Source organism: Helianthus annuus, chromosome 13 (genome assembly GCF_002127325.2).
Source record: "Helianthus annuus cultivar XRQ/B chromosome 13, HanXRQr2.0-SUNRISE, whole genome shotgun sequence".
Taxonomy (NCBI): domain Eukaryota; kingdom Viridiplantae; phylum Streptophyta; class Magnoliopsida; order Asterales; family Asteraceae; genus Helianthus; species Helianthus annuus.
The window spans coordinates 73,149,765-73,163,800 of record NC_035445.2 but is presented as its reverse complement, the minus strand read 5'-3'; the positions used below and the strand labels follow the sequence as shown (position 1 = coordinate 73,163,800).

Below are 14,036 nucleotides of genomic sequence, written 5' to 3'. Positions count from 1 at the left end.
AAAATTAGAAACCGGTGTTAACTTGACTAGCAACGTTTGGTCCGCACCGCACGGTTCACCCGAATCGTATATTTGTGTCACCGCCCATTGGATTGAACCGGCGACGTGGCAAATGATGAAATGCACGATTTTGTTTAAATTATTCGATTACCCTCACACCAGTGAAGCTATATATAAAGTAATCGACAAATGTATTACAACATACAAATTGGAAAATAAAGTGTTTTCAGTATCTTTTGATAACGCCTCAAACAACACGAGCGCGGTTATGCGTTTAAAATTAAAATACAATCCGATTGTGAGGGTACTTTTTTCCATAGCCGATGCGTTGCACACATCATAAATTTGGCCGTTCAAGACGGTTTAAAGGTTATTGAAACACAAAAAGAAGCTTTCAAAAGAATGTTACGAAGTATATTTAGTAACACTCAAAGACATTCAAAATATATTAAAACTTGTAAGGAAGCGGGTCGAATATGCTTAGGACCCAATTAGGACGTTGCTCATAGCTGGAACTCGACTTGCATTATGTTTGAAAAAGCTATTTTGCAAAAGGAAAGTTTAATAGAATTTCATAACCTTTTGGCTAGTCGTGGAAAGTGTTCGCCTTACCACCCATCGGGTTGGGATACTATTGAAACTGTTACACAAGTGCTTCAAGTTTTCAAAACATCAACAAAGACTTTGCCGGGGGTTTATTATCCAACAAGTTCATTGATTGAAACTGTTACACAAGTACTTCACAATTTGTTTAAAATGTGTTTGAAAGTAAACGAGTTGTCGGTTAGAGGTAGACCATATTGTGACATGGCGGATACAATGAAGGAAAAATTAAGAAAATATTTTAAAGAAATACCGACGGTTTTCACTTGTGCCTCCGCTCTAAACCCTTGTTTTAATATTTTTGGAACCGGGTCTTTGATTGAAAAAATTGCACACCAATTGAATTTAAACACCACTCAAGAACCAAACTTTGGTGAAGTCGCAAAATCTCTTTTCAACGATCAACTTTCAAAATTGTTTGATGTTTATGTAACAAAATATGGTTCAACCTCGTAACACATTCACGCGTCAATGAGAAACGCCGCTTTCGGTAAAGGTTCAAGTCAAATGGAAGATACCGATTTGTATGTTTATAACCAATTGTATGATGAGTCGAGTCAAATGCATTGTGGTAACACTAGTAGTAGTGAACTCGGTCGGTATGGTGGGTCGAACTTTCTACAAATGATGAGTTCACAAGAGTTTAAAAATTTTGATTTGTTGGCTTGCTGGAAAAGTAAGGAAGATCAATTTCCGATCTTAGCCACAATGGCCCGAGATTTACTAACGGTCCAATCTTCCATGGTAGCTTCGGAAAGTGCTTTTTCTATTAGTGGTAGGGTGATTTCGATAAGGAGGACTCGACTAACACCTAAGGCGGTTGAGATGTCGATTTGCTTAAAAGATTACTTGGATGCGACGGAGAGAGTTCAAGACAAACGTTCACTCGAGGAAGAATTAGGCCCTGTTTGTTTGCATCTTATTAGCCTCTTAATACCCCATGTCTGACTGAGTCAGATGTCAGATTGTTTGTTTCATCCCTCTTAAAACTTACACAGCCTCTTATTGGTCTCTGACCCAGTCATACATTGAAAGGAGTCTGACCGCCAAACTTTCCACCAAATACCTAAAAACCCCACACCACTTTTTCTCCCCTTTTCTACTCATCATGCGCCTCCTTCCCTAGGGTTTTTTTTCCTTTGCAAATCTACAACAATCTGTTACAAAGGAAGCATCAAAGGTATGTTCTAATCACTTTAACAACTGATTTTGTTGATGTTGTTGATGTATGTAATCTTTGTTCTTCGATTTCGTATACGCCCTGTTGGTTGTGTGAGTTCATCTGTGATTTTAACAGCTGATTTGTGGTTTGGTTGTGTGAGTTCAGTTGATTGCAAGTTCATCTCTCACCCTCTTACCCACCAGCCACCACCGAAACCCCCCTCTTCGGAGCTGGAAAAAGATCCCAACCATCACCATCCTTCAAACTCGCACAACCAAACAACAAATCGAACCAGTTGATAACTCGCTGATTGTAATAATATGAGCACATTAGGGCCTGTACTAGGAGAATGAGATTTGAGTCACATCGTTTTTTTTTCAATTTGGGGTTTTTTTTTGCTGTTAGTATTGTTTCAATTAATTGCACTTTGGTCTTGCACAAAGTCTTGAAACCGGTGGTGGTTGAATAAATAAACCAATGGGAAAGTGCAGCATTTAATGGCATTAAAGTTTTTTTTTTCTTTCATTAAAAATATCAATTTCTCAATGCTTTAACGTTATTCATTTATATCAATAATTTATTACAATTATGTTTTCATTTTCTACTCATTTATTATTTGGTGTATAGACAGTTTGCTTTTTTTTTTCAAAATGATAACACAGTTTGATGTATAGACAGTTTGATCACCAAAGAGTTTATTATTTGATGTATAGATAGTTTGATTTATTATTTGATGTAAGACAGTTTGATTTATTATTTGATGTATAGGCAGTTTGATCACCAAAGAGTCTTGATTTTTAGTAGTTGTTTAATTAGAATTGATCAATATTGATGTTCAGTGTTTAGTTATTTAATTAGAGTTGTTTTTTTAGCAAATGGTAGATTCTACTAAAGAAATGGCTGACAAAAAGATTAGGATTAATTGGAAGCAAGAAGGAGTCGGTAAAACCTTTCTCGAATCATGTATTCATGAAATTGCACTTCATGGACGTGAGGGTAGTAGCCTGAAAGCAATTTCATGGAAGAGAGTTGCTGAAAATTGAAAATAGAACATGATTTTATAGTGGATCAAAAACAAATGAAGAATCGCTATGATTACTTGAAATCAAAATTTGCAGCTTGGTCAAAGCTTAAGAACAAAACTGGAAATGTTTATAACCCTCAAACAAACACCTTTAACTTAACGGAAGAGGAATGGCAACTTGAGATCAAGGTATTTCTTTATATATACATATATATATATATATACACACACATTTCAATAACCTCATAGTAATTCTTAGTTTTTTTTTCCACATAGTCCAACAAATTCGTAGAAAAGTTGAGAAGAGTGCCACTTGATTATCCCGACTTGTGTATTCAATTGTTTGAAGGATCTACTTCAAATGGTTTTGATAGTTGGGGGACCATCTTCTACAATTCCTCATCCTTCTATGGAAATGATTGATCAAATTGCTCCCGTGGACATTGATGGCACTCAAATGGAACATGGGGCTAGTGAAGAGTCTTCTAATCGGTCTAAACAAAAACGAAAATCATCAAATGAAGATGTTAGTTATGAGTCATCGGGTCGGTCTAAAAAAGGGAAACAAACATTCAATGCACATCTCATGGAAGTTGGGGAGGATATAAGGAAGGTGGCACACATGTTGCTTGAGAAACACAACCAGTCTAATGATATACATGCATGCATGGAGAAGCTTGAGACTTTGGGATGGGAAGAATTTGATGCGAAACATCAAACGACGCTTTTGCTTTTTGGTGAAAGTGCTGATTTGAGGAAAGTGTGGTTAGAACTTAAGCCGCACACTTGTGAAATGTGGGTTAAGAACGCAGGAGCGAAGTATGGATTATTTTAATGTTGTGTTCTAGTTGCCTTTTGATAGCTAAACTTTGAGCTATGGTAGTATGTGTTTTTTATAGCTAAACTTTAAGCTATGTTTGTATTTGTCTTGTTGAATGCTAAAGTCTGTATTAGATGCTAAACTTTGTATGCTATGTTTTGGAATGTTATTTGAATTATATGTTCATGCAATGTTATTTTGGATTCTATTGTCTTGATTATTTTGGGTGATAGGTAGCCTATGGACTCGGATGAGGAGATTATGCTTTTCTTGATGCTTTGTTGGCATTGGCTACAATTAGCCTCGGTATTGACCAATCATGAAAGGATAAGAGATCTGAATTCGGCATTGACCGGTCATGATTACACACAAGAATTGTTGCATGGCACTTCTACACAATGTCATGAGATGATGCGCATGTCACGTGAAGCGTATGTACTATTGTGCAATCATTTTAAGCAAAGAAATTGGTTGCAGAGTAGTAGGTCAATAACCTTTGAAGAAAAGATGGCTATGTTTTTTATTGTCATAGGACATAATGAGCGATTTCGAATGGTTAAGCGAAGGTTTCAACACTCAACAGAAACAATTCATAGATGTTTTCATGAGGTCTTAATTGCGATGATGAATTTCGCAAGAGAACTTATAGTTCCGACATCTTCTAATCCAATCGCGAATGCTTCAGAAAACCATAGAAGGCTAAAACAAATATTTCCTGGAGCAATAGGTGCGTTAGATGGAACTCTTGTACATGCAGTCGTACCTGGTGATCAACAGACTCGTTACAGGGGAAGAGGAAAGGGTGAATGCTTTCAAAATGTATTAGGAATCTGTAATTTTGATATGATATTCACGTTCGTATGGGCCGGATGGGAGGGTATTGCACATGATTCACGTGTTTTGAAAGAAGTTGCATTTAATCCGAGTTCCGGCTTTTATTTCCCCCCACCAGGTTTTTAACCTTTCCTTAAATTTGATGTAATTGTTTATCTGAGTAGGAGTTGGGTGGAAAGTGTGTTTTTCCTAGAAAGTCTAGGAAGCAATAAGAACGCGACATGTGGCATTGAAGGATTTTATCTAAAAGGGCATTTATGTACTTTCACAATCTATTTTTATTTTAGGAAATTATCTTCAATAACTAACTATCCATAAATTTCGGAATTTTTTGTTTTCGATTTTTTATCTCACTTAATATCAATCATTCCTTCGTTTTCTTGCTGGAATCTATCAGCATGTTCTTGGTACTGTGTTTTAACATTCAGATTCATACAGCTGTGTTTTAACAGCAAGCAGATTAATACAGTTGTGTTTTAGCATTCAGATTCAAACAGTTGTGTTTTAACAGCTAGCAGATGCATACAGTTGTGTTTTAGCATTCAGATTCATACAGTTGTGTTTTAATAGCAAGCAGATTCATACAGTTGTGTTTTAGTATTCAGATTCATACAACTGTGTTTTAACAGCAAGCAGATTCATACAAATGTGTTTTATCATTCAGATTCATACAACTGTGTTTTAACAGCAATTCAGATTCATACAGTTGTGTTTTAACAGCAAGCAGACTCATACAAATGTGTTTTATCATTCAGATTCATACAGCTGTGTTTTAACAGCAAGCAGATTCTTGATGCTGTGTTTTAACAGCAAGCAGATTCTTGACGATGTGTTTTAACAGCAAGCAGATTCTTGACGCTGTGTTTTAACAGCAAGCAGATTCTTGACTCTGTGTTTTAACAGCAAGCAGATTCTTGACGCTGTGTTTTACATGCCTCTCTACAATCATCAATTAAAACAGAAAAAACACAGCCAAGTTACAAGCAGATTAAGACCGAAAACGTATATGCACTTCAAGAACGTTAATCACAACACAAGATATGAATACCTAGTGAAGAAAAAGGGTATCAACAAGCCTTGGAACCGAAATCTGAATGCTTTTGGGGTCCTCTTTTGCGTCACCAACAGCAAGGGGGAGTAGAGATCGCAGGTTTTATTATGTTTAGGGTTGGATTGGAGAGAGAAAGAGAGAAAATCAAATCAATAATGGAGAGAGAGAGGGAAAATCCCATGAAAGTAGGGATTGCAGTTATCTAATTGATTTAAAAAAAACGGTCATTTGACAAAATTGCCCCTATTCATTTAAAACAATCAATTAATTAAACTCAAATATTACAAGATTGCCATTGATTTAATCTCAACCCTTAAACACACCAATCGGATGGACCAGATCGCTTCCTAGACTTTCTAGGAAAAACACACTTTCCGTGCGAACCCTACTAGTTTTTTATTTAATAGTTTTGATACTAACATTTGCAGAAAAATATTACCTTTGCGATGCCGCATACACCAACACTCGTGGGTTTATGACTCCCTACCGTAATACGAGGTATTGGTTAGCCGATTTTCGACGACAACGTGCATTGACTAAGGAAGAAAAGTTCAACCATGCTCACGCACAACTCAGAAATGTGATTGAACGCACATATGGTGTTTTGAAGGCAAGATTCCCAATCCTAAAACAAATGGCCCCCTTTTCATTTCCAATACAAAGAGACATAGTGATTGTGTGTTTCGCCATCCATAACTTTATAAGGAAATGGAATATTCATGATCAGTTATTTGTGGAGTACAACGAGAACACTTTTTTTGGAGAAATGCAACAGGAGGAAAGTGATGGCCAGTCTGTTCACGACATGGAATGGGGCTCACAAGGCATTGAATATATGACTACTTTGCGTGACGAGATAGCTACTCAATTAATGTCAAATGCTTAAAACCCAAATTATACGCGAGTTATTAATTTCTACTTGGATTAGTATGTTTTCAAGAAGGATTTATGTGTAATTTGGATTTTCTATGATGGTTTGTATTTTTTTTTTCTTTAATAATTTTTCATTATTAGGAGTTATGACCAAACAGATACATTATACCCAGCAAGAAATAATTCAGAAGGGTAAAATCGTCATTGTACACAGTCATTCATAGACCCAACCAAACAGACTTAAACTGTTTCAGCACTTACTGGTTCAGACCTCTTACTGGTTCAGACCTCTTATTCATTCAACACTTATTCATTCAGAAGTTGCCAAACATCCCCTTAGAATACGAAGAAGAAGTTTACGAGGACGAGGTCAAAGCCGAATTGACAACCCCAATGACCGACGAAGAAGCCAAATTAGATGAATTCCTTCGCAATAGTTCGGGTTTGGGTTCGGCCGAAGAAGATTAAACGACGCTTCTCAAGATATATTTTAGTATTGTAGTTCCACTAAAATATATATATATATATATTAGTGGACGTTCTTGCGGATTAATAGTTTAAGTTTGCGTATTTCGTTTGTTATGTTTATCGTTCGTATTTCATTGTTATGTACAACCGTTTGTTCCAAGACTAATGATATTATTATGTGTTTAACTTTTTATGAGTTTATTGTTAATTTTTGTATAAAAAAAAACTGCATTTACACTTAAAAAATAACAAAACTAGCTGAATTGTGAACAAAACAGCCCAAATAGCTGAAAAAAATGAAAAAAATAGCATTCTGTGAAGTTCCTGCATGTCATAACAGAACCGGTTATTTTTCCGGTTTTTTTTCCGGTTTTTGTTAACCGGTTATTTTAACCGGTTTCGCTCCTATCGGTTATTAATCGACACAAAAACCGGTTTTTTTATAACCGGTTACAACCGGTTAGGACCGGTTACAATTTATCCCTGTTAAAACCGGTTATTAACCGTAACCGGTTAATAAAAAACCGGTTTTTTTTGGCTGAAAATAACCGAACCGGTTATTAACCGTAACCGGTTTTTCAAAAAAACCGATTTGTACACCTCTAGGTGCTAACATTTGCTCCAGGTTTGGGTCAGCTGCAGTGGTTGCGAAGATGTGAATATTGGCTATACCCCTATTAAGCATATCCTGGGCATATGCATCAGTTTCTCTTTTAGCTGCGGCTAATGCTCTCTGGTCTTGTAACTTTCTCATACTCTTTCTACGCTCGTGTGCTCCCCTACTGAACCATCCTCTCTTTTTCTGAGGAAATGGCTCTTCAGATTGAGCCTTAATACGAATATTCCTTCTTCCGTATCAGCAGAGTACCCCGAGAGGGCAGGCTGAGAAGAGGCACCTTCGCTTCTAGGCGAACCAGACAATTGACGGTACGCGTCAGATGGTCCTTGGTCGCTCATATTGAAAACTAACAAATAGTCAAATAACACATAACAAATAATTACAATTATGCACGTATTTCCGTAATTTATGTCCTAACACTTTGAATTTTGGCGTCAGCAGAACACTTCTGTGGCTAAATCAGTGGCTTAGCCCTGATACCACCTTCTGTCGCAACCCCCATCCCCTAACAGTCTCGGGAACGGGCGGCCGCGGCCAGTTTTGGTGGTATGTTGTTTTTGTCTAATTTGGCAGCGGAATTTACATCAGGACCGTAGTTAGGAAATATTTTATCAGAGTAAAATACCACATTTTCATAGTATTAAACACATGGGATAAAACCCAAGTCTTCAGTACACACATTTTTATAGGAATAAATCCTATTTTTATTTAGTAAAAACATCTATTTCTTTTAGGTAACTTTATTGCCACTTTTCCAAGCCTTCAGTGCTATCCAGCTGGCTTCTAATTGGCTTTCATATTTTGTTACATGAAACGCGTTTAAAAACATTTTGTCAGTGGGAAATACTGGTGAGTGAATCCCAATTCAATCAAGTTTTAATAAAAACCATTGTACAGTATTGAGGGCGATTTCGCAATTACATTTGTTTCCAAGTCATATCAATTACCACCCACGGTACTATCGTTCCGACTTATGGTCATGTTACTCCTCGCAAGGCATTAACAAATTTTGTATACAAAACCCCAAATTTACCGACTGTAATTGTATCCTTACAAATACTCAATAACTGTTTAATATATAATTAATTAAGTGAGGTTTTGTAAAAACAATTTGCAAAAAGGAGATTACTCACATTGCTGTCTTAGATTATCCTTTAGGGTTTCCTGGTGACAATCTATAAATTACACAAATGCACGCGTGTTAGTATAATAACCCATTTTAACATTAGCAATACCCTCCCCGAGACGGCATTCCAACGACTACGTCGGGCAGAACCACGACAGCCGTTACAGAACCCTAGATCAATCGGGCAGAGTATCTAATACGTATCCAGGGGTTATGATACTTACAACGAAGTAGAACCTCGCTATTTAGGGGGGTATTATACCCTTGTATAATGCCTAATGTGAGAGATTTTCGCTTAGAAAGAAAGAAATGAACGAGTTTTGATGAAACCCGATGCCTGCTACTTATAGTGCCACATTTCGAATTTTACGCGGCCTGCGTAAACATAAAGAAAGGGCTACGCGGCCCGCGTCAACTCTGGTCAACGGCGTAGGTGATCCGGGTCAGCTAGTAGGTTCAACACGAGTCGGACACGTGTCAGCACCGGGCTGCGCCACACTTTTGATCTCTAGCGGCCCGCGTAAGATCCCTAAGGGGTTTATGTGGCCCGCGACAAACCCAAAAATTGATTTTTTAATTATTTTTATTAGTATTTAAGTTATTCGGGGTCCGTTTTCACGTATGGGGTGTTTTTAGGGACGTATTGGGATATTTTAAATATTTATAGGGTGTCAGTTTAGGGTTGTTATAAACACTTACGAGTCTTTGATTGTAGTGCTTACGATTTTTTAGAAGCTGGTGGCAGGGATAAGTTAGACTCAAAATCCAAGAAGTGCACATTCATTGGTTATGGGTCAGAAGAAATGGGTTACAGGCTTTGGGATAATGAAGGCAGAAAAGTAATCAGAAGCAAGAATGTCGTCTTCAATGAAAACGAATTGTACAAACAGAAACGCCGAAGGACCAGAAATTCAAAAAGAATATGTTGAATTTGAAAGTGGTGAAACAAGAAAAGAAGCTTCAGTCGACATTCCAGAAAATGGGAATGAGTCAAGCGACAGTGGGAGCTCAGGGGATGATTCTAGTAATGATTCTGAAGTAGAAGAAGAAGAAGTTGCTCCTCAAACTCCAGAATCCCCAGAAACTCCTCAATTTCAACCAAGAAGATCCTCCAGAGTCATTAGACCACCATACAGATATTCACCATCTGTCAATTACATACTTCTGACAGAAAATGGTGAGCCCCAGTGTTACTCAGAAGCCATGGGGTTGAAAGATTCATTGCGGTGGGAGCTAGCAATGAAAGATGAAATGAAGTCGCTTGAGAAGAACAAGACCTGGCACTTAACAAAGCTTCCAGCTGGGAAGAATGCTCTTCAGAACAAATGGGTTTTCAGGATCAAAGATGAACATGATGGTACCAAACGATACAAAGCAAGATTAGTAGTCAAGGGATTTCAACAGAAAGAGGGAATTGATTTTAATGAAATATTTTCTCCAGTGGTGATGATGACTACTATCAGACTTGTTCTCAGTATTGTAGCAGCAGAAGGCTTGCATCTAGAGCAGCTAGATGTCAAGATAGCTTTTCTACATCGTGACCTAGAAGAAGACGTCTACATGACACAACCAGAAAGTTTTCAGGTTAAAGGCAAAGAAAACTTTGTGTGTAAATTGAAGAAGAGTTTGTATGGTCTGAAACAAGCGCCCAGACAATGGTATTTGAAGTTTGATAACTTTATGGGAAGAGTTGGTTACAAGAGATGTGACGATGACCATTGTTGTTACATCAAGAAGTTCAAGGGTTCTTATATCATTCTACTACTATATGTGGATGATATGTTGATTGCAGCTTCAGACATGACAGGAATCAAGAAGTTAAAGAAGCAAATGTCTGAAGAATTTGAAATGAAACACTTGGGAGCTGCAAACCAAATACTCGGATGAGTATTTTCAGAAACAAAGAATATGGTTCTTTGACACTCTCTCAAGAGAAGTACATTGAGAAAGTGTTAGAGAGATTCAGCCTTAAAGATGCCAAGATCAGAATCACACCTTTGGGAAGTCACTTTAAGCTTTCTAAAGTTCAGTCACCCAAATCAGATGAAGACAAAGCAGAAATGGCTAAAGTTCCGTATGCATCCGCATTTGGTAGCCTCATGTATGCAATGGTATGCACGAGACCAGATATAGCTTATGCAGTGGGAGTTGTTATTCGGTTTATGTCCAATCCGGGAAGAGAACATTGAGAAGCAGTTAAATTGTTGCTGAGATACTTGAAAGGAACTTCAAAGATGACATTGCATTTTAAGAGGAAAGATGTTATTCTGAAGGGTTTTGCAGATGCAGACCTTAGTGGTTGTAAAGAATCTTACAAAAGCACCACCGGATATGTCTTTACAGTGGGAGGCACTGCGTAAGTTGGATGTCCAGACTACAGAAAAGTGTTGCCTTTTCAACCACTGAAGCAGAGTATATGGCAGTTGCTGAAGCAAACAAAGAGCTTATATGGTTGAAGAATTTTCTCAACGAACTTAGCAAAGAACAAGATGATTGTGCATTATTCTGTGACAAATCAAAGTGCAATTCATCTTGCAAAGAATCCTGTCTTCCATTCGAAGACGAAACACATACAGCTGAGATATCACTTCATCAGAGAGCAAGTTAGTGAAGACACTCTGAAGTTGAAGAAGATCAAAGGAAGTGAAAATCCATCTGATATGTTGACTAAGGTTGTCACCTTAGAGAAGTTGAAGCTTTGCATAGCTTCAACTGCCCTTCAGCATAATTGAAGAGAAGGTCGGGTAACTAGGAATGTGCTAAGATCAAAAGTTTTTACAGAAATACTAATGCACAGGTGAAGATTATTCCGTGGCTTCAAGTGGGAGATTGTTGAGTGTGAATCCACTTGATCAAGTTGATGTCAGAAAAGCTGGTCAAAAGGATAAGAGGATAAAAAGGCAGGGGTGATCCAGTCTTGACTGTAATCCAGAATTCACGGATCTTGTTTTTGACTTTCTTCTTTCATTCAATCCTATATATGAGATTGTTTTGTATCTGTAATTTCTTGTAGCTAGCCAATAAAAACCTCCTAGTTACCGAGAGTGGACGTAGGTCAGAGCCGGACCGAACCACTATAAATCTTTGTGTTCTTGATTGTGAGCTGAGTGTGTGTGTTGACTGTGTTCGTGTGACCCGTTTGATCCTAACACCACTTAGTAAGGTGAACGTTAAAGGCTCTCTCTCAGCATCCTTTCTTGCAGTAGCAGACTTGTGACAGTTTTAATTTAACCATCTTCATTTTTGTGGATAGGAATGGGCGCTTAGTAATCGTTGAATATCACTATAGCCTGGATTATTTGAATGTCTATCTAAAGAAATTTAACAACACATCAGTAGAACTTTTGTAAACATTTGACAAAAGTAGTCTCACCAATGTAGTCGTTTGGCTTGTAGTTGTTGGGTAGCTTGAAGTTTATAAATGTATATAACTAGTGGGTTATAGTCGTGCATTGTGGTGGCTCAACTAACTCATATCGAAATAAAAAACCATAAAAATTAATAGTGGCAAAAAAGTTGTGATATGACCATAAGGATATCAACATGTGCTTAACATCGATCGAAGACATAGAATTGAATACCGACAACGATTTCGATAATACCGATGTTGTTCGGTCGATATCGGTTTAGTGTGTTACGGTAGCGATACGGCTCGATGTAGTCTACAATACTAGAAAAACTTTTATCTTAAATACAACTCATTTTTAATAAAATCTATACCGACTATGTAAATAGGTTTTTTTATTTACAAACATAGATTATTTTATAAAAATTAAAATTAGTAGAAATTAAACGGATCAATGACGTATATTATATATAGTATAAGAGTAAAACTGAAAAAAAAAACCCCTTAAAATGTCATGTAATAAGTTTTGGCCAGCAATAACACTATTCATCGAACCAAATTGTGTGTGTGTATGTATCCATCGATTGGCTGACCCACACCCCATTGCTTTGAGAGTGTTCTTGCACACGGATCCAGGGGCGAATTTAAGTACAAGGGGTCTCGGGTCGCACAGGGTGAAGAGACGAAGGAGAAAGGGAAAACGGGTTCGGGTTGGGTATTCAGATTCAACGTGGTCTAGTGGTGTGCGCGTGTGTTGTTGTGCGGGGGTGTTCGGGCTCGAGTCCCAACCCACACATTTTTTTGTTTCATTCTTTTAAACAACTTTCACTATTGACAAAACAGCCCCTCCACTTTATCAAACCTTGCTAACCCGATTAGCTATTTAAAATCACTTAGTTAATAATTCCTTTATAACTAACTAACGAAACTAACTGTAATGCTTATATAATTAACATTTTTAGTTCGGGTTTAATCCATCGCGATACGTAACCATAATAGTTGATGTTTCAATTAGGGTTTTGATAGGTGTTTTGCGAATGAAATCAGGCTGTGGAAAAAGAGCGGAATACGTCCTTTGATTTTAGCGCTCAAAATCAATAAACTTGAAGTAATACTCTTCCACGTGGCAATAATTGGTGTAAGGTATAAATGAGATGATGATTAGCATTTACACAAAAGCTCCTTCAACTTCTATTCATGATGCAAGTTAAACTTAGACTTATATTACGACCACAAGTACACTTTAGTCCCTCAAGTTCCTCCATGTTTCCATACGCCTCCTATAATTAATTTGTTCCCAAAGCTACTAAACCCACTTCCTATAACGACAACCGGGTCCCCGTAGTTCTGTTTCATGCATTTAAACAATACATGGAATCATTTGAATCCATGAAACAAGTTCTTGCACACTAATGTCTGCTACCGTCCCATTTGGTTAAAATTCGGACAGTCGATTCTTCCAAATAATTACTTGGCGAATTTTCAGGATGTACATACGAAGATGTCGATTAGTTTTTAAAGGAGCCAGCCTCGATAAACAATTAATAAAATAATAAACGGGCTGAGTTGTAGCTTGAAAAATTACTCCCGAGTTGAGCTTGAGCTTTACATATAGAGCTCTAAATGAGCTGGACTTGAGCTCCGTTTTACACAGTTCTTCCTTATTCAAGCTTTAAAAATAAAATATAAACAACCCGAGTTTGAGCTCGGTTTAAGCTTTTCATTAAACAATTTTTTAAAGATCGCTTTCATTTTTCTTAACATACGTTTTTATAGCGACATGCCTTTTTCGTGATATACAAACATACTGTCACGAGTTATTTATTATCTACCTTTTGATGTTCAGAATCGAGTCATCGCAACATATAATTTACCTAAATTACGGATATATTTACGGACCCAACGCAATGCAAGATCCTAGATACTAGTTACATGTACATTCACTTGTGCGTATATTGTCACCTAACCCCACATAACGTGGTCGAAATAAAGTACAACTCTGTTAAAGGAAGCTTCAAGGATCTTTTTTTATATGTTTGACTAAGTTTAAATGATTTATTAAAGACCGGAATAATGCTAAAAACTGTTACATATTTTTTAAAATATAACA

At 37.2% G+C, this 14,036-nt stretch overlaps 1 protein-coding gene across 1 annotated transcript; it reads left to right on the top strand.

Moving 5' to 3' along the window:
* Positions 1-4,019: 4,019 nt before the first annotated feature.
* Positions 4,020-6,485, top strand: LOC110911399. Its single transcript, XM_022156006.2, has 2 exons — positions 4,020-4,561; positions 5,923-6,485. The coding sequence occupies exons 1-2, from the start codon at positions 4,021-4,023 to the stop codon at positions 6,378-6,380; spliced, it is 999 nt and encodes a 332-aa protein (XP_022011698.2). The 5' UTR covers position 4,020; the 3' UTR covers positions 6,381-6,485.
* Positions 6,486-14,036: the final 7,551 nt, after the last annotated feature.